General features: G+C 40.2%; 3 protein-coding genes across 20 annotated transcripts in view; 2 read left to right on the top strand and 1 right to left on the bottom strand.

Annotated features, from left to right (window-relative positions):
- ACSM3 (acyl-CoA synthetase medium chain family member 3) overlaps positions 1–933 on the top strand; it is a 55,169-nt gene extending 54,236 nt beyond the window's left edge. For all 7 annotated transcript variants that reach the window (XM_073015217.1, XM_007987345.3, XM_007987334.3 and 4 more), the window contains 2 exons: positions 146–265; positions 662–933. In XM_073015217.1, the coding sequence (XP_072871318.1) occupies positions 146–265; positions 662–748 (207 nt within the window). In that variant the 3' untranslated portion in view covers positions 749–933. The remainder of the gene's footprint in view (positions 1–145; positions 266–661) is intronic.
- On the bottom strand, positions 187–10,344 carry ERI2 (ERI1 exoribonuclease family member 2). 7 transcript variants are annotated; one of them, XM_007987295.3, is made up of 9 exons: positions 10,196–10,343; positions 7,369–7,436; positions 7,199–7,282; positions 6,557–6,684; positions 4,961–5,117; positions 4,056–4,156; positions 3,709–3,790; positions 3,022–3,110; positions 187–2,830 (listed from the first exon to the last, which is right to left on the bottom strand). In XM_007987295.3, exons 1-9 carry the CDS (start codon positions 10,216–10,218, stop codon positions 1,487–1,489), a joined length of 2,076 nt encoding a protein of 691 aa, XP_007985486.1. In that variant the 5' UTR covers positions 10,219–10,343; the 3' UTR covers positions 187–1,486. The 7 variants fall into 7 exon arrangements, with proteins under 7 accessions (XP_007985486.1, XP_037845701.1, XP_037845702.1 ...); XM_037989773.2 differs by having other exon boundaries at positions 7,199–7,277; positions 10,196–10,211; XM_037989774.2 differs by lacking the exon at positions 10,196–10,343 and adding an exon at positions 9,840–10,156 and having other exon boundaries at positions 7,199–7,277.
- The window catches only part of REXO5 (RNA exonuclease 5), a 43,485-nt gene continuing 35,545 nt past the window's right edge, over positions 10,273–18,212 (top strand). The window contains exons 1-4 of one of the 6 annotated variants that reach the window (XM_007987235.3): positions 10,293–10,337; positions 10,456–10,513; positions 10,715–10,854; positions 16,868–16,980. In XM_007987235.3, the coding sequence (XP_007985426.1) occupies positions 10,717–10,854; positions 16,868–16,980 (251 nt within the window). In that variant the 5' untranslated portion in view covers positions 10,293–10,337; positions 10,456–10,513; positions 10,715–10,716. Of the gene's footprint in view, positions 10,338–10,429; positions 10,528–10,714; positions 10,855–16,867; positions 16,981–18,212 lie in introns of those variants that run through there. The other 5 variants (XM_007987253.3, XM_037989770.2, XM_007987244.3 and 2 more) reach the window with 5 other exon arrangements.

Genomic DNA, 18,212 nt, shown 5'->3' on the forward strand with positions numbered 1-18,212 from the left:
AAGAGCACAGATCTGGGATCAAACTTTATTAAAACACACTGGCCCACCCCACCAGGCATGTAGATTCTCAGAGCAAGCACACAAGACATACTAAAACATACAAATGCATAACTCATTTTCCTGGTGTTTCAAATATTTATTTTAGGTAGTAAAGGCTTTTATTGTTCTAAATCCTGATTACAAGTCACATGATCAAGAACAACTAATAAAGGAGATTCAGGAGCATGTTAAAAAAACTACAGCACCTTACAAATATCCCAGAAAGGTAGGCATCCTAATTATAACAAATATTTGCTCAGTGTTATGGAAAATTTCAACTGTTTATTTTTACATTTTAATGAATATTTTCTTCACACATGCTACACCACATGTCCCAAACTGAACTGATGACATATGGGTAAGAATCAGAATCTTTGAGATTAAAATGAAACCCTGAACCTATTTTGTTTGATCCTTTGGCTTACTGGACTTGCAGTAAATACTTAATATCAAGACAAGTTTCCTAACAATACCCTTTTCCCTATTTTGGTTGTTACCCAAAACCCATTCCAAAGACTATTCTAATTCTTCCACCTAGAATTCATAATCAAACTGCTATATAATTGGCTTTATGTAAATATAAAAATTTCCAGGCTAATTTTCTTCCTCTTGATGCCAACAGGTAGAATTTATTCAAGAGCTGCCAAAGACTATCAGTGGGAAAACAAAAAGAAATGAACTGAGGAAGAAAGAATGGAAGACAATTTAAATTTGTTTCATTAATTACCATATCTATAAAACAAACATAGTATCTGTCAATCTCTAGAAACCACAGGATGATGGAGACGTGATAAAAACTGTGGTAGTATGCTTAGAAACTGTTGATTTAAAATATCTTGTGGTTATGATATCAGAGGCTAAATTTTGAAATAAAATATTTGGCAAATTCCTCTACATTAGTGTCAATGTTCCTATCATTTCTTAATATAAAAATGTCATCAATTGCTGATTTTTAAATGTATAGTATAGAAGCAGTTTCTGAACCAAATCTCTGCTACATAGGTTTTCAAACTTTAGTTGACTAATTATTCTGATATGTTGATATACAAATCAGAACCAATATTCAAGCCGTGAAATAAAACTAAAGAACTTATAAAAGTGTTTAGAAAAATATAAAATATCAGAAGATTATGATAATTCTCAAAGTACAAGAATCTACCTGAAAATAGACTAGGGATTTTTATTAGTCACATTTTTTGCAAATAATTTAAAAATAGTTTAAGACTTGTTTCAAGGTCTAACTATAAAAGAAGGATCATATACTATTGTTGCTTATTATATGTAATAAATACTGTTTACAAAAGATTACATTTGTGGTTCCTGAAGAAAGTATGATAAATTCAGTAAACATTAATATATAAAATAAAAATAAAATAGTGTAAGATGTTATCAGAATACTCATGTTTGGAAATTCAAGGAACAATTAGGATTCATACATGAAAGGTTATCAATTCCTCATTGAAGGCCTGAGTCTCAAAGAATTTTTGGTGGAAATATTTAAATTTCTGTCACAAATATGGCTCGTTTCTGGTGAATTAAATGTGACTCCCCCTGTGGAATGAGATGGAACCATGCTGTTGGCTCTTTCCTTTTGAAGTGTTTGTTCCCATTTGAAATAACCACAACATTTTCTGTTTTCTTGGTATTTCCCAATAGGGCAACAATAGAAGACTTTCCCGTGGTTTGGTCCATTATTAGAAACAACAAGTCTCTTAGATCTTCGACCACACTTGCATAAGGGAGGTGTCATTTTCCCACTCTTCCAAGGCTCTTGTAGGTTAACTGTAGAAGTCAATATAGATGGGAGACGCTTCCAGGAAGAACTTCTTACTGGGGAGCAATCAGATGATGTAGGCTTTTCTTTATGAATAGTGAAGGGTTGTTTTTTTGCTGGTGGGAAAGCTTGGGGACTGCATGGATTCCTTTTGGTACCACCTAAAAGAACAGAATGTTTCCCCAAAACTAAAGGATGAGACATATTGGCATTAACTCTGTTGAAGGTACCTGATTTGTGTTCAGGTAACTTAAAGGCAGAAATATCTGAACCTGGATCTTTGGCTTCTTTTACATTATAAATAGTAGTGTGGGGACTCTTGTACACAATAGAGTTAGAAGTCTCAGATTTTTTAGGAGTTTCCTCTATGTCTCCAAAGTTTTCATGACTTGGCATTTCTAATTCTTTCAAAACTATTAATCCTTCTCCAGAATTAAATGAAATCTCTAAGTCTGAGTCACTAATGGGAACTGTACAGTCTATGTTTTTCTCAGGCTGAGACGCTGGCAGTAAAACCACATCCTCCCAATCAGCCAACATAGGTAAACAGTCCAGAGTAGAGCTCATTTCCAAATCAGAAACATGATGAACAGTTGGAATGGTGGTAGAAACAAGTACCAATTCTGAACCAACTGTTGAAGACTTAGATTTGGTATTAAATGCAATATGTTCATTTTTTCCTTGCTTTTGCATATAGATAGGTGAATTCAAGGTAGGAGACTGCAACTGCCCCAGAGAAGTAGAGGACTTAGTATTAAAAACAGATAAGCAACTTTTGACATTGTGAAGACTTGCTTTTACATTGTTCTTTACTTGTAATTGATCCTGTTGTGCCTTTATAGGAGAATTTGCACAAATTGACTTCATTTGAACTTTTTCATGAGGATTTATTGTATTTTTAGGCTCATTATTATATATGCTGGGACCCTGGATGCTAATGGTACAGGCAGACATTTCTTCAACTTGATTTATATTCAAATTTCTGGCCAGAATGCTGGAATTCTTCTTAGTGGGAACCTATGATTCCACAGACAAATGCAACAGCTTTAGAAACTGTGCATTCATAATTTCTTCAGTATACAGTTTATGACAAAAAAAGGAAATGTCATTGATTTATAAATGACTGCACACATTAAATCTACATTTCAAAGAACGTATGACTTTATGAAGTTTGAGAGGATAGAATAAAGAGGCAAGACACTACTAACCTTGTTCAATGATCTTGTAATTTTCATGACACAACCATCTCTGATCATTTTCCAAGCAAGAAGGGCAGTATTCCGAGAATCGTCCAACCCTGACGATATAGATATCAAACACTGAATTTAGTGGTACTAGTACTATTTCCTTAGTACTAAATAAGTAACATTAAAAAAAAAACACCACTTGTGCAGAAACTGGAACATAGTTTTAGTTTTATGACCCTCTACTAATTTTAATAATGATAAACTGGTCTTGGAAGTGGAAGGCTATGGCAGCATTACCAATGAAAGACAAGCTCATCCACATTTATAGAGGATATGAAAATGTATTAGACAATCTCCCAAAATGTGGCCAAACATTCGTAGGAACCAGGATTTGTGAATAATCTAATAGTCTTGTTCAGCTTTTTCACTAGTCCATTCTATTATTTGAGCACTTGTTCAATCTCCATTTGATTTGGCTCTTTCTTTTCATTCTTTTTAGCAACTAGAAAGCCACTAGATGGCAGTGTATCTTACAGTAGTTTATGAAAGTGGTAATTTGAAAGTCTTAGAAAACACAATGTGAATTGTTTAGGAGCTTTTTTTTTAGGCTGAAGATCTCCTTTACTAATGACATTACCAAAAAATGAAATTCATATGAAATATTTTTCAAAAGTCAAATGGCTTACATAATTTTAAATTTATACTAACCAGAATGTTCTCGTCCTGAGAATTCTATTCCTACTTCCTGCAAGGCACCACTTAGTCCTTTTGGTTTTCTCCTATAGAAAAGCTAATCAAATAAAAAAAGATATATCTAAAAATATATTACTATTTTAAAGGCTATGTATTAACCACTTTTCATAATTTTCAGTTCTATTAGATTTAGAGTGTGCTCATTATTTTGTGTGTTGTTTTTAAATACTTTAAGAAATGCACTTATGTGACCAGTGCAAAAGAAAATATCTTATTTGTAGAAACCCATGCCCATGTGTAGGATAAAAGTTAATCATTTTTCAATAGAAAAAAGTAAATATGCTCTGATTTTTGACCGTTACCTTGTAAGTTGCTCTGAGATCAATCCAAGAATTTAAAAACACAGGTTTTAACAGCTGTTTTCTTTTACACTCATACTCCAGGCAAACCCCCAAGTCCCAGTCTGCATTAGGTACATTAAAATAGAACAAAGTCAACGATGCCAGCATTTTTTACCTATGCTGCCACCATTTACAAATAGAATGCTGTAAGATCATATAAAATAGAACAGTAAGATTTCATTGCTCTGCTAATATCTAAAAATTATTCACTTTATATAACTTACTATTAACAAGTTAGGATTGATGACTAAATTTCAAAATGATTTCTTAAACACCCAGTAAAACCTTATTTCAGAAAGAAAAGATGTTAAATTACAAGGACTACATTTTCTATATTCCAGGAAAATATTAATGTTATTGAGAAACAAAACATTTTGTAGTAACTGAAAACCAAATATGACTATCAATGCTATGCTATCAATAACACAGTATTGCTATCAATGACTATTAACAGCAATGCTCTAACACAGTCATACAAAAAACCTACTTTAAATGGCTCATTTTTTTTTCTTTTAAGTGTCAAAGCATAAAAGCAAAGGATGTTGAGCTGATGAAGACTCTGTAGAAAAGAGCATGATAAGAGTGTTCACTAAATCATCTGCTTAATTCATAATAGTGGAACTCTAGAAAGATTTTTTATTTTAAGTTCAGGCTTAATATTTTAAGGTATTCCAAAAGGTTAATTTAAAAAAATATGTATGAATTTACTTTTCTTGGCTAATATCTGCTAGGCATTTAAACTTTTCTTCCTAGCCCAGAAGACTAACAAATATAATTCTAGGTTAGCAAGTATAAAACTAGAAAGACGGAATTACATAGTGGTAATGCTACCCATTTGTGATTAATAGGTATAACTTATTTTTTACCTGACCAAGTAACAAATGCACATAATTTTACTTCAGAAGTAGAAGGCTCTGAAACCCCAGTAGCAAAAATAATGTTCTTCTGTTGCTGAATCTTATGAATCCATTTACAGAACTGAGATAAGCAAATCTTCAGAGGGACTCCTTCATCAACTTGAGCCTGAGTAGAGTCACAAAAGCTGAATTCAACAATCAAATTCCATGATTATTTAGCATGTTTTATAACTGTGGAGAAAGATTAATGGTTTTAAAAGATTCAGAAATGCCAAGTCATGAAAACACAGTATACTGTGGGAAGATATAACAAAGTGGTTCTAACTGGAGAAGAGTTTATTTAGTGGAAAGAGGTAAAAACACATGGGAAAGAAATTATATTTAGAACCCACCAAGGTAAGAAAGATTAGATTGATAAAAACTAAAATCACAGAGAAATATGATCATTAAGCCCAGACTGACAGAAATGAAAGACAAATTTGAGTCCCTTAATTTCCATAAAATCAATTTGATCCTCATTTTTATAACACTATTCTTCCTTTGCTTTTTATTTATTTAATTAAAAAAAAATTTTTTTTTTGAGACAAGGTCTTGCTTTGTTGCCCAGGGTGGAGTACAGTGGCAAGATCTCAGCTCACTGCAACCTCCACCTCCTGGGTTCAAGTGAGTCTCCTGCCTCAGCCTCCCAAGTAGTTGGAATCACAGGTATGTAACACCATGCCTGGCTAATTTTTGTATTATTAGTAGAGACGGGGTTTTGCCAAGTTGGTCAGGCTGGTCTGGAACTCCTGACCTCAGGTGATCCACCCACCTTGGCCTCCCAAAGTGCTGGGATTACAGGCATGTTCGTTTGCTTTTTAAATCGAGTCCTGAGGTGGCTCACGCCTGTAATCCCAGCACCTTGGGAGGCGAAGGTGGGCAGATCACTTGAGGTCAGGAGTTCGAGACCAGCCTGGCCAACATGGCAAAACCCTGTCTCTACTAAAAATATAAAAATTAGCCAGGTGTGGTGGCATGTACCTATAGTCCCAGTTACTCAGGAAGCTGAGGCATGAGAATTGCTGGAACCCAGGAAGCAGAGGTTGCAATGAGCTCAGCCACCTTACTCCAGCTCCAGCCTGGCCGACAGAGCATGACTTTGTCTGAAAAATAAATAAATAAATACACAAATCGAGTCTTGAATCTAGAATAACACTAATCTTATTTATTTATTTACTTATTTATTTATTTATTTTCAGAGACCAGGTCTGTCACCCAGGATAGACTGAGATTATACCTCCCTGCAGCCTCAAACTCCTGGACTCAAGTGGTCCTCCCACCTCAGCCTCAGCCTCCCAAGTAGCTGGGACCACAGGCACATGCCACGAAGTCAGGCTAAATTTTCTTTCTTTTTTTTTTTTTTGTAGAGATGGAGTTCTCACTATGTTGTCTAGGTTGGTCTCAAACTCCTGGCCTCAAGCAATTCTCGAACAGCAGCCTGCAAAGTGCTGGGATTACAGGCATTAGCCATCATGCCTAACATTAAATAAATCTAATTCCAAATGGTATAATAGCTTTTATTTTCTTTTTGAAACTGACCTCTGAATTTGAAGATTTGCATCATACCTGCTTTATGCCTGTCAATTCCATGCAAAATTCTGAAAGAATTGGATGTTCCTGAGGTTGAACATAAGCCTGGAACTCAGATTCAATCTGTCCAGTTGATGTGTTCAGCAACACTGCTGGAAATTCAACTAAATGAAAGAATAATCAATTGACAGTTGAATAAATAATTTTTAAATTAATCCTGTAATCATCGTAAATTAAACATGTTACCATTTTAATTAAACAACCAGTTTTCAGTAAAAGCATACTAAAATGACCAAAGCAGTGTGACATAAAGGTTATAATAAAGTTATGCTACAGAATAAATCAAAATATTGAAGTCATAAGCATGTTGTCTTAAAAGAAAACTCAATATAATTAAATATAAAAACCATATGGAATATAAAATTTACTTTTTTTGCAAAGGTTTTTTTTTTCAGTTTCTATGCCATTGAGGTGTTGTATGTAATATAAAACAACTATTTTATATAATAACACATTTAGGTATTTGGGATTTTGCTCTTCTTTATTCAACACAGGTTTTACATTAAATTACCAATGCACAGACCATCCTGTTTTCTTAAACTCTTGGCTGATTTATATCTATAAACTTTAAAGTGACTCATCTAGTGCCAGCTTTGGCCATTCGTAGCCCAGACTTACTTATTTCCTGGCTATGGTGGCGCTTCCCATCATTCCAGCATGTCGATTCAAAATCAATGACAATTAAGTAGTCAAACAACTGCTCTGCAAAAGATCAAGTTGTTCTTATGCTTTACCAGTGGTGAAAATGCAAAGCTACAAAACGCAAAGAAACTAAGCATACTACTCACTGGATTTGCTTCTTCCTAGATTTCCATTTGCTGGAGCAATTGACTTTCTCCTAATTAATCCAAGCTGCCTAAAAATGTGAAGCAATCCAAATATGATCAACAAACTCATTCACACTCCTATTTGAATAGGCTACCAGACTAATGGTACTGGGCAAGAATGTCATTATTTATTGCGACTGAGGGGAAATTGAACTGGACTTTGGGATTACCTGCATAGGCCTCGAAAGTATATATTTGCAAATTAGGCTAATTTGTTGGTTTTGTTTTTGAGACAGGGTCTCGCTCTGTCACCTAGGTTGCAGTGCAGTGGTATGATCACTGCTCACTGCAGCCTCAGTCTCCTGGGCTCAAGCAATCCTCCCACCACAGTCTCCTGACTAAGACTATAGGTGCGTGCCACCATGGCCCACTAGCTTTAATTTTTTTTCTTCTTTTTTTTTCTTTTTTTGTAAAGACAGGGTCTAACTGTATTGCTCAGGCTCATCTCAAACTCCTGGGCTTCAGCGATCCTCCCACCTCAGCCTCTCAAAGTGCTGGGATTACAGGCCTAAGCCACTGTGTCCAGCCAATTTACACTAATTTTATGTTACCCTTATTTTATAGTAATACTGAGGAACTTATTTGAGTTCCTACAATCATTTGATTGTACAGGTAAAAATGCACTGAAAATCTTATTTTTCCCCCTGCATTTTTTAAGCTCTTGCTATGTGTACGGTGCAGTTTTAAGAAGACAAGACAATGTAGGACATGGTTCAGTCTTGCAGCTTAAAAATCTGGGTAAAGAAACAAAAGATAGGGCCAGATAAAGTGGTTCATGCCTGTAATCCCAGCACTTTGGGAGGCCAAGGCACGTGGATTGCTTGAGCTCCAGAGTTCGAGACCAGCCTGAGCAACATGGTGAAACCCCGTCTCTATAAAAATTATAAAACCTAGCTGGGGCATGATGGTGCACACCTGTAGTGCCAACTACTCAGGAGGCTAAGGTGGGAGGATTGCTTGAGCCCGGGAAGTGGAGACTGCAGTGAGCCGAGATCATGCCACTGCACTCCAGCATGGGCAACAGAGTGAGATCCTGTCTCAAAAAAATTAATTAAATAAATAAAATAAAGAAGAAAAAAAGAGACGAGATTACTGAGGTCTTAAGTGCAAGTAAAACAAACTATTTGGTATTAGTAGGTAGAGTTTTAACTAGGCAGACACCTCCTATAGTTTTCTGTGTTTAAGAGAGGGAAGTGCCAGGATTTGGGAACAATAAATATCATTTATTAATTGCTTACTACGTAGCAGGTACTAAACTAAGATGACAGCCTCCTTCAATCCTCAGCAAGTGTAGTAGCTAGAAACTTTTCCTACCTATATTTTATGGATGAGAAAACTGATTCTTAATTTGCCAAGGAACACAGCTTTGGTATGTGAACCCAAGACTGTCCAATTCTGAAGCTCATGCTATTTGCTAATATATTACATCCTTCTAGTAATCAGAAATATGCACAGCACGTCCAGGAATCAGGGAGGACACAATGATTCATATTGTGAATTAAAAGGATCACTAGGCCAGGCACGGTGGCTCACGCCTATAACCCCAGCACTTTGGGAGGCCTAGGCGAGTGGATCACCTGAGGTCGGGAGTTCAAGACCAGCCTGACCAACATGAAGAAACCCCGTGTCTACCAAAAATACAAAATTAGCCGGGCGTAGTGGCACAAGCCTGTAATCCCAGCTACTTGGGAGGCTGAGGCAGGAGAATCACTTGAACCCGGGAGGCGGAGGTTGTGGGGAGCTGAGATAGCACCAGGGCACTCCAGCGTAGGCAACAAGAGCAAAACTCCGTGTCAAAAAAAAAAATAAAGATAGATCACTAGAAAATAGGTTTGTAAAAAGTAAAGTAGAGGTTCCTCTTCAAAGACTTCCTTCCCCATCTAATTAGGAATAAATAGTAACTTCTCTTAGAGCAAAATTTATTGAAAGACCTGTGCTAACATTCTTAAATATCTGATAGCCATAATAAAGAAATCAATGTATTTTATGTGCTTAGCTCCCACAATTTAGCCTAAATATTTGCCCTGGCATGCTTATACTGGTCCAATCAAACATTAGATCATAGCCTGTTCCTCTTCCTTATTTAAAAGTGTTTTTATCTTTCTCAGCATTCCAACAAGTTACTTCCTCCTTCCTTTGTTCTCCTCTACCTTTGCCTCTTCTAAAAAGTTCTAAGTTGCTAGTCAATCCGGACAAACACAGAATGTGAGGTCCCTTTCCAGCCAATGGAAACCGGACACAGCAGTAGGGTGGACGCGCCACGTTATAAATGACCCTGTCTCCTTTATTCAGTGCAGTCTCCTGGCAAAACTGCTGGCAAGTGTACCCTTTCTGCAGGAAGTAAAAATGACCTTACTAAATAAATTAAATTTAAGTTCAAGTTCTATTTCTTTACAGCACCGAGGAACGAGCATTTCAAACAGGCTGAACACCTTGATGGGTTCAGTGTGGCCTGCCTGAGACCTCCAACTAGTCTGCAGGGCACTGTCACGTCCAGTCGTTTCCCGAGGCCTAAAATGGACAGGCACTGGCTCAAGGCCACACAGTCAAGACCTCAGGGTTTGTAGGCCTCCTCCTGTCACCCTCGGGTAGAAGGCGGCCCAAGGCTGAAGACCGAGGTCCAGGGAGGCGCCTTTCCAACCATGCCAGGGAGGGCAGGTCGCAGACGCCGGGGCTGCAGGTAATGGAGGCCGTCACCGCAGATGCCACCTGCCGTGCCCTGCTCTGCCGCCCACGCCAGCGCCGAACCCGGAGCTACCCGCCCCCCACCCGTAACCCCCTCGAGTACCGCGCGAGCCGCTTCGTCGCCATTCCCAACACTCCCTGCTGTTCCAAGTCCAGCTGCCGGAAGTCGCTCGACTTCTACTTCCGGTCCGTTCAAACCGCCCGCGAGGCTGAGAGGGCGGTTGTTGTTGGCGGCTGTGGCTAAGGTGGGGACAGCCTCTGCTCCCCGCCCGGCTTCTCTTCTGCGTTTCCCGGGCTGGGAGGTGGGGGGAGTGGTTTTAGGAGGGGAAGCCGCTCGGCAGCACCTCCTTCTTTCTTTACCAGGCAGACGCCCGTTTTAGCCGTTGGGGAACCGTTGGGAATCCGGTATCCGATGCGGACGGTAAAGCCGTTTGGGTTAGAGCGGCGCGGGTGTCCAGTCTGCGGAACGGGGAGATCGTTGGCACCTTTGCTTTTTTAGGGGGACGGGGATAGTCCGGTAAACTGAAAGCCGTCAAGCCCGTGCAGCTCTCTCGCTAGGAGGCGGCACGCGGGGGATAGGGGCGCTGGAGTTTCCCCAGCTCTAGCTGATCTTTCTCCACAGCCATGGAGCCAGAGAGGGAAGGGACCGAGAGACACCCCAGGAAGGTCAGGAAAAGGAGGCAGGCCCCAAACAAGCTCGTCGGGGCGGCTGAGGCGATGAAAGCCAGTTGGGATCTCGAGGAGAGTCAGCCCGAGGCCAAGGTGAGCAACGTGGAGCCCAAGCAGGCGGCCCGAGGCGGTTTGGAGCTCCCGGACCCTCGCCCAACCACCGTCGGGTGCCCTGGATGCGTGCTGGGTCTCCGCCCTGGCCTCTCCGAACCTGATCCCTGATCATTAAAATAGGAATGAGTGTACAACCACCTTCCTGCCACAAGGCTGTCATTGGCGGTTTAAAACTGGGATAGTGAGTCGGCCGGGCGCCGTGGCTCATCCCTGTAATCCCAGCACTTTGGGAGGTCAGGAGTTTGAGACCAGCCTGGCCAACATGGAGAAACCCCTGTCCCTACCACACACACACACACACACACACACACACACACCCCTAGCCGGGCGTGGTGGTGGGTGCCTGTAATCCCACCTACTTGGGAGGCTGAGGCAGGAGAATCACTTGAATTCAGGAGCAGGAGGTTGCAATGAGCCGACACCACACCATTGCACTCCAGCCTGGGCAACAAGAACGAAATTCCGTCTCAAAAATAAATAAATAAATTGGCCGGGCGCGGTGGCTCAAGCCTGTAATCCCAGCACTTTGGGAGGCCGAGATGGGTGGATCACAAGGTCAGGAGATCGAGACCATCCTGGCTAACACGGTGAAACCCCATCTCTACTAAAAATACAAAAAAAATTAGCCGGGCATGGTGGCAGGCGCCTGTAGTCCCAGCTACTCGGGAGGCTGAGGCAGGAGAATGGCGTGAACCCAGGAGGCGGAGCTTGCAGTGAGCCGAGATAGTACCACTGCACTCCAGGCTGGGCGACAGAGCAAGACTCTGCCTCAAAAAAAATAATAATATAAATAAATAAATAAATAAATAAACTAGGATAGTGGGCTGGGTGCAGTGGCTCATGCCTATAATCCCAGCAATTTGGGAGGCCAAGGCGGGAGCATCATTAGAGGCCAGGAATTCGAGACCAGCTTGGGCAATATAACAAGGACCCCATCTCTTAAAAAAAAAATAAAATAACACAGTGCCTGGCGCATAATAGGAATGTTCGTCCAACAAATATTTATTGCCATCTTCTCAGTGCCAAGAATTGTTCTATATTCTAGCAATATCCTGGGACACAAAAATACAATTCCTTGCCCTCCTGCAGTTTACATTCCAGTAGGGCAGGGGTCCCCAACCCCCTGTGCACAGACTGGTACCTGCCTGTCCATGGGGTCCCCAACCCACTGTCCACAGCTGGCCTGTTAGGAACCGGGCCACAAAGCAACAGGTGGTGAGCGGTGGGCGAGCAAATATTACCGACTTAGCTCCACCTAGGCATTAGATCTCAGGAATGCCAACCCTATTGTGAGCCTTATTGTGAACTTTGCATACGAGGGTTCTAGGACTAATGATAAATGTGATGCACTTGAATCATCCCGAAACCATCCCCCCAGCCGTTCTCCCCGTGGGTGGAAAGATTGTCTTAACACAAAACCGGTCCCTCGTGCCAACGGTTGGGGACCACTGCAGTAGAGGAATAAAAAGGCTGATTATCGGCTGGGCGCAGTGGCTCACGCCTGTAATCCCACCACTTTGGGAGGCCGAGGCGGGCGGATCACGAGGTCAGGAGATCGAGATCATCCTGGCGAACACGGTGAAACCCCGTCTCTACTAAAAATACAAAAAAAAAAAAAAAAAAAAAGCCGGGCGTGGTGGCAGAGGCCTGTAGTCCCAGCTTTTCGGGAGGCTGAAGCAGGAGAATGGCATGAACCCGGGAGGCGGCGGAGCTAGCAGTGAGCGGAGATCGGGCCACTGCACTCCAGCCCTGGCGACAGAGCGAGACTCCGTCTCAAAAAAAAAAAAAAAAAAAAAAAGCGTGATTATCGCTATCATCCCCTACCATTTATTGAGAACTAAATATACTTCATCCCTTTAGTCGTTCATTGGGCTTTTTTGTTTTTGTGTTTGAGACAGGGTCTTTGCTCTGCTGGACTCAGGCTGGACTACAGTGGTGCGACAAGGATCCTCCTGTCTTTGCCTTTTACAGGCATGAGCCACTGCACCCAGCCATTCATTGGTTTTTATTGTCTGCCATGTGCTGGGGCACTGACCTAGGTGCTTGGGGTACATCAGGGAATAAAGTTCACTGCCCTAGTAGGTCTTATATTCTAGTGGGCAGAGACAAGTGATAAAAATAAGTTATATAATATGTAAGAGCGGGATTAGGGATGTGAATTTTTTTTTTTTTTTTTTTTTTTTGAGGTGGTCTCACTGTTGCCCAGGCTGGACTTAGCTCACTGCAACTTCCGCCTACCAGGTTGAAGTGATCCTCTCACCTCAGTTCCACCAATTAGATAGGATTACAGACATGTGCCACTGCGCCAGCTAATTTTTCTTTTTTTTGTACAGACAGGGTTTTGCCATGTTGCCCAGGCTGGTCTTGAACTCTTGGACTTAAGCGATCTGTCCACCATGGCCTCTGCAAGTTCTGGGATTATAGACATGAGCAACTGTGCCTGGCCTTTTTTTTTTTTTTAAAGAGTGACAGGGTCTCCAACTCCTGGGATCAAAAGATTCACCTGCCTCAGCCTCCCATAGTGCTGGGATTACAGGCATGAGCCACCGCACCCAGCTGAAAAATTTTTTTTATTAAAGTGGGATTCCAGTTTTTTTGCCTATCGAATTTGCAAAAAAAGTTTAATGTTCATGTGGTAAGAAGTGTAAGGAGACTGACAATCACATATTTTGTTATGTTGAAACAATCTCAAACTTACAGAAAAATTGTAAGAACAGTATCAAAACCTCCCCTCAACCAACATTTGAAAGTAGTTGCTGACACAATGGTCTTTTTCCATCCACCGCCAAGATATTTTATTATATATTTTCTATAAACCTACATAATCACAGTGCAACCATCAAAATCAGGAAATTAACATGGATATATTACAACCATCTGCTCCTCAGATGCCATCCAAGTTGTCTGTAGGTTGTTTGAATAAGATTGTTTTTAGCAATAAGATCCAGTCTAGAATTGTGTTAAATTTGTCATGTCTCCCTCAAACAGTTCCTTAGTCTTCTCTTGATATTCATGACTTTATTGCTTTTGAATAATCCTGGGCCAATTATTTTGTTGAATGTCCCTTAAATTAGATTTGTCTGTTTCTTCATTGATTAGATTCAGGTTATACACATCTTTAGCAGGAATATCACAAGAGTGATACTCTGCTCCCTTGCAGATTGTACACAATTTGATTTGTTACTGGTGATATTGACCTTGATAACTCGATTAAGGTAGTTTCTACTAAACTTCTCTAAAGTTATCTTTTTCTTTTTGTAATTTTCATTCTTATTTATTTTTTTGAGACAGGATCATGCTATATTGCCCAGGCTAGTCTGGAATTCCTGGGCTCAAACAGTCCTCCCACTTCAGCCTCAGTGTAGCTGAGATTACAGGCCCAAGCCACTGTTCCCAGCTCTCTTTGTAATGTGCTTCCTCAAACATTTTGGGCTTATGCATTTACTTTTTTATCAGTATGAACTCAATGGTACCTATTTTGTTCAGTGTGTTACTATCTTTTACTGGATTGTGATGCTTTAAATATCCAAGATTTTGTCATTAAGCTAGCTTCTGTGGACTTTTGACATGACACCACCATTCTTTGAGCACATCATTACTTTCTGGCACAAAAAGATATTCCAGGCCCATATGTGCTTTCCCTGGTACCAGGTCATCTTCCTTTGTGAGCACCCTCATCCTATGACAGGTAGCTGCCACTATCCTCTCATGTTTATACCCTCATCCTGTTCAGGCTTTAAATCCTGCAACAGACCACTACTGTCCCTCAGCATTGATGCCCTCCTTACCCTAAATAGTTTCTGACATCTGATATCTGGCCTCACTGCCCTCCCTTCCTTCCTGTATGGGTGACCTCCTTGTGCTGCTGAGGCTTTGACACCCCACACCTGAGCACCCTCCTGCATGAATGTCCTGGTCTTCTGCTCCTAGTCCTGGACTGTCTCCTCTGCAGGACACCCTCACCCAACTCCGGCTCTTGACATCCCATGCCTGGTAACCAGGGTTACTCACCACCGTATAGACTCCATCTTGCTCAGTCTCACCTTTTTAATTTCATGTTTTTATTTGGTAAAAACAAACTGGCATATTCTTTCAAGAGTTCATTTGAACTGGCAATTGATCCTAAGAAAGTAATTAGATAGATGTACAAAGGTGTCTGTACAAGGATGTTCATCATAATGTTGTTTGTAATTTAAAAAACAAAACAGTGTTATCAATAAGGAATTTTTTTCAGATATATTATAAATTTTCAGGTAAATTTAGAAAATGGACTGTTATTCAAGTATTAAAATTGATGTGTTATTTTTTTTTTAACTGATATGGAAAGATACTCACAGATTAAGTTCGGGAGTAGGGAGTTGGTTTCAAAAAAGAATGATTGATAAAATCCACTGGGGGCTATATAGTATAGAGATAAGCCTGCATTCCAGTCTTGGTTCTGTCATCTGTCTGTTTCTCCAATTTATCCGTGAAATGGGGATAATAGTAGTACACACTTAAAAAGTTGTGAGAATTAAATTATTTAATGCATGTAAAGTGATCAGAACTGTGTCTGGCTAATATAAGAGTTTAATATTAACTTAAGACCATGGGAAGAAATTAGCAATAATATCTGATGTTTATTAAGTACTTGTATCAGGCACTAGCCTCAGTACATTGTACTTGAACTATTTCATTCGTCCTCCCAATTATTTAATGAAATAAAATTATAATTACTCTCTAGATGAAGAAACTGAGTCCTAGAAAGGCTATGGCACTGGTCCAAGATGATAGAGCCTGGTGTTTGAACTCAGGTAGTATGACTCTAGGGCTTGAGCTTCTAATCGCTATACTCTGCTGCTTCGCAGACCAAAAGGAAACTGGTGATTACCTTTGAGTTGTACTTTTATTTTAATTATCTCTGAGGTGACTTTTATTTTTATTTCTCTATTGTGTATCATTTATTTTACACTTCTCTATTATTGAATCTTTTATAACAAACACGAATTACTTTAATAAACAAATATAGGCTGGGTGTGGTGACTGTAGGTTGGGCGTGGGGGCTCATGCCAGCACTTTGGGAGGCTGAGGAGAACAGATGGCTTAAGCTCAGGACCAGCCTGGGTGACATGGTGAAAACCCATCTCTACCAGAAATACAAAAAAAATTAGCCAGGTGTGGTGGCACACATCTGTGGTCCCAGCTAATGTGTGGTCCCAGCTACTCAGGACACTGAGGTAGGAGGATCACTTGAACCTGGGAGACAGAGGTTGTAGTGAGCCAAGATAGTGCCACTGCACTCCATCCTGGGTGACAGAGTGAGACTCTATCTCAGAAAAGAAAAAACAAAAACAAGTATAAGTTCAAAGCCTTTTTAAAGGGATTGGGAGCTTGACTGAACTCTTGTTGCCCAGGGATAAATTCTCATTCATTAGCTTAGGCTGCATTGATCTATGATCTGACTCCTGCTTCCCTCTCCTTGTACCTCCACTACTATGCAACATGCAATCTTGGCTCCTTGCCAAGCTATACTACATGTTGAATGTGATGTTCCCGCCAACAGGGTAGACTCATTTTCAAGGCTTAGCCTCAGTATTTTCATCTCAGTAGCCTTCCCCAAACTCTCTGACCCCTAAAGCAGTTAGACTCCTTGTTCTCATACCTTTGTATTAGCACTTACCCACACTATGTTGGAATTAGCTATTGCTTTTTCCTCCTAGTAGAATGGACTCTTTGAGAGCATGAATTATGTTTTATTTATCCTATTCCTGGCATGTAACCAAGTATCTATAGTTCAGATTTTGTGTCAATGATAGTTCAATATTTTATTAATAATGTCATACCTACCACATATTGTTATTTTATACCATCATTTTCAATTAATTAGAACTTCCTTATGTTAGAATATACCTGGATGTTAAAGTAATCAGAAGCTAGAATAATTTAATAACTCACTTTGTTGGTATTCTTGATAACCAATAATTGTTTGCTATGCCCTGATTAATCTTTGCAGAAAGCCCGCTTATCTACCATTTTATTTACTGACAACTGTGAAGTAACCCATGACCAGCTGTGTGAATTGCTGAAGTATGCAGTTCTGGGCAAATCCAGTGTTCCAAAACCCAGGTATGAAATGAACTTAAATGGTGGGTATTGACCACAGGTTTCTTTTTTCTTTTTCTTTTTTTTTTTTTTTTTTTTTTACCTCTCCCAAGGCTCTATCATTCAAACCAGAGGTTTCAAACTGGCTTATCAACATTATTTTTTTGCTCTACAGCACGTCCTAAATTTTTTCATGATGTCTGCCAAGTGTTAATTCTGGAAATTCCTATATAAAAATCTACCTTTTCTTCTTCCCAAAACTCAAAAATGGCAGCTATCCCTATATTCCCACATGGCAACAATTTGTCAAAGCTGAGTGGTGGTCTCCCCCATTATATGGGACATGTATACTCCAATGTCCTACCTGGCCTGCTTCCCGTATTTACAGTATCTGTCTGGCTACTATAGGTATTTTAGTTTGTTTCACCTGATGCAGACTCAGTTGAAATAACAATGATTTGTGAAGAATTCTAGTTAATCTTTTTTCTTTCTTTTACAAATAAAGGACAAAGAGAGCCCAGGCAAGTGGCTCACACCTGTAATCCCCAGCACTTTGGGAGGCCAAGGTGGGAGGATTGCTTGAGTTCTGGAGTCTGAGACCAGCCTGGGCAACATAGCGAGACCCAGTCCCTACAAAAAAAAAAAAGAGAATCTTACTATTTTGATATTGTTGGTGCCATTATTAAGTGTCTTATGAAAAATATTTTGTATACAAATAATACACACATCTTTCAGGGAGAGGTTGTTATGAATTGGCTAGCTACTTTGAGAACTATCTTCTCCATCAACAATTACAGCCATCAGTCTGTCAGTTTATCTAAAACTTTTTTTTTTTGGTAGGTTTTATGTCTCTATTGCAACTACCCAACTTGGCCATTGTAGCCCACACAGACAAATAAGCACGACTGTAGTTCAATAGTCTTATTTACAAAAACGGGTGGAGCAGGATTTAACCTTTTTTTTTTTTTTGAGATGCAGTCTCGCTCTGTCACCCAGGCTGGAATGCAGCAGCACAATCTCCGCTCAGTGCAACCTCCACCTCCCAGGTTCAAGTGATTCTCTTGCCTCAGCCTCCAGAGTAACTAGGATTATAGGCACACACCACCACTCCCAGCTAATTTTTTGTATTTTTTTTTAGTAGAGATGGAGTTTCACCATGTTGCCCAGGTTGGTCTTGAACTCCTGACCTCAAGTCATCCGCCTGCCTTGGCCTCCCAAAGTGCTGGGATTACAGGCGTGAGCCACCGTGCCCGGCC

Source organism: Chlorocebus sabaeus, chromosome 5, assembly GCF_047675955.1.
Source record: "Chlorocebus sabaeus isolate Y175 chromosome 5, mChlSab1.0.hap1, whole genome shotgun sequence".
Lineage (NCBI taxonomy): Eukaryota > Metazoa > Chordata > Mammalia > Primates > Cercopithecidae > Chlorocebus > Chlorocebus sabaeus.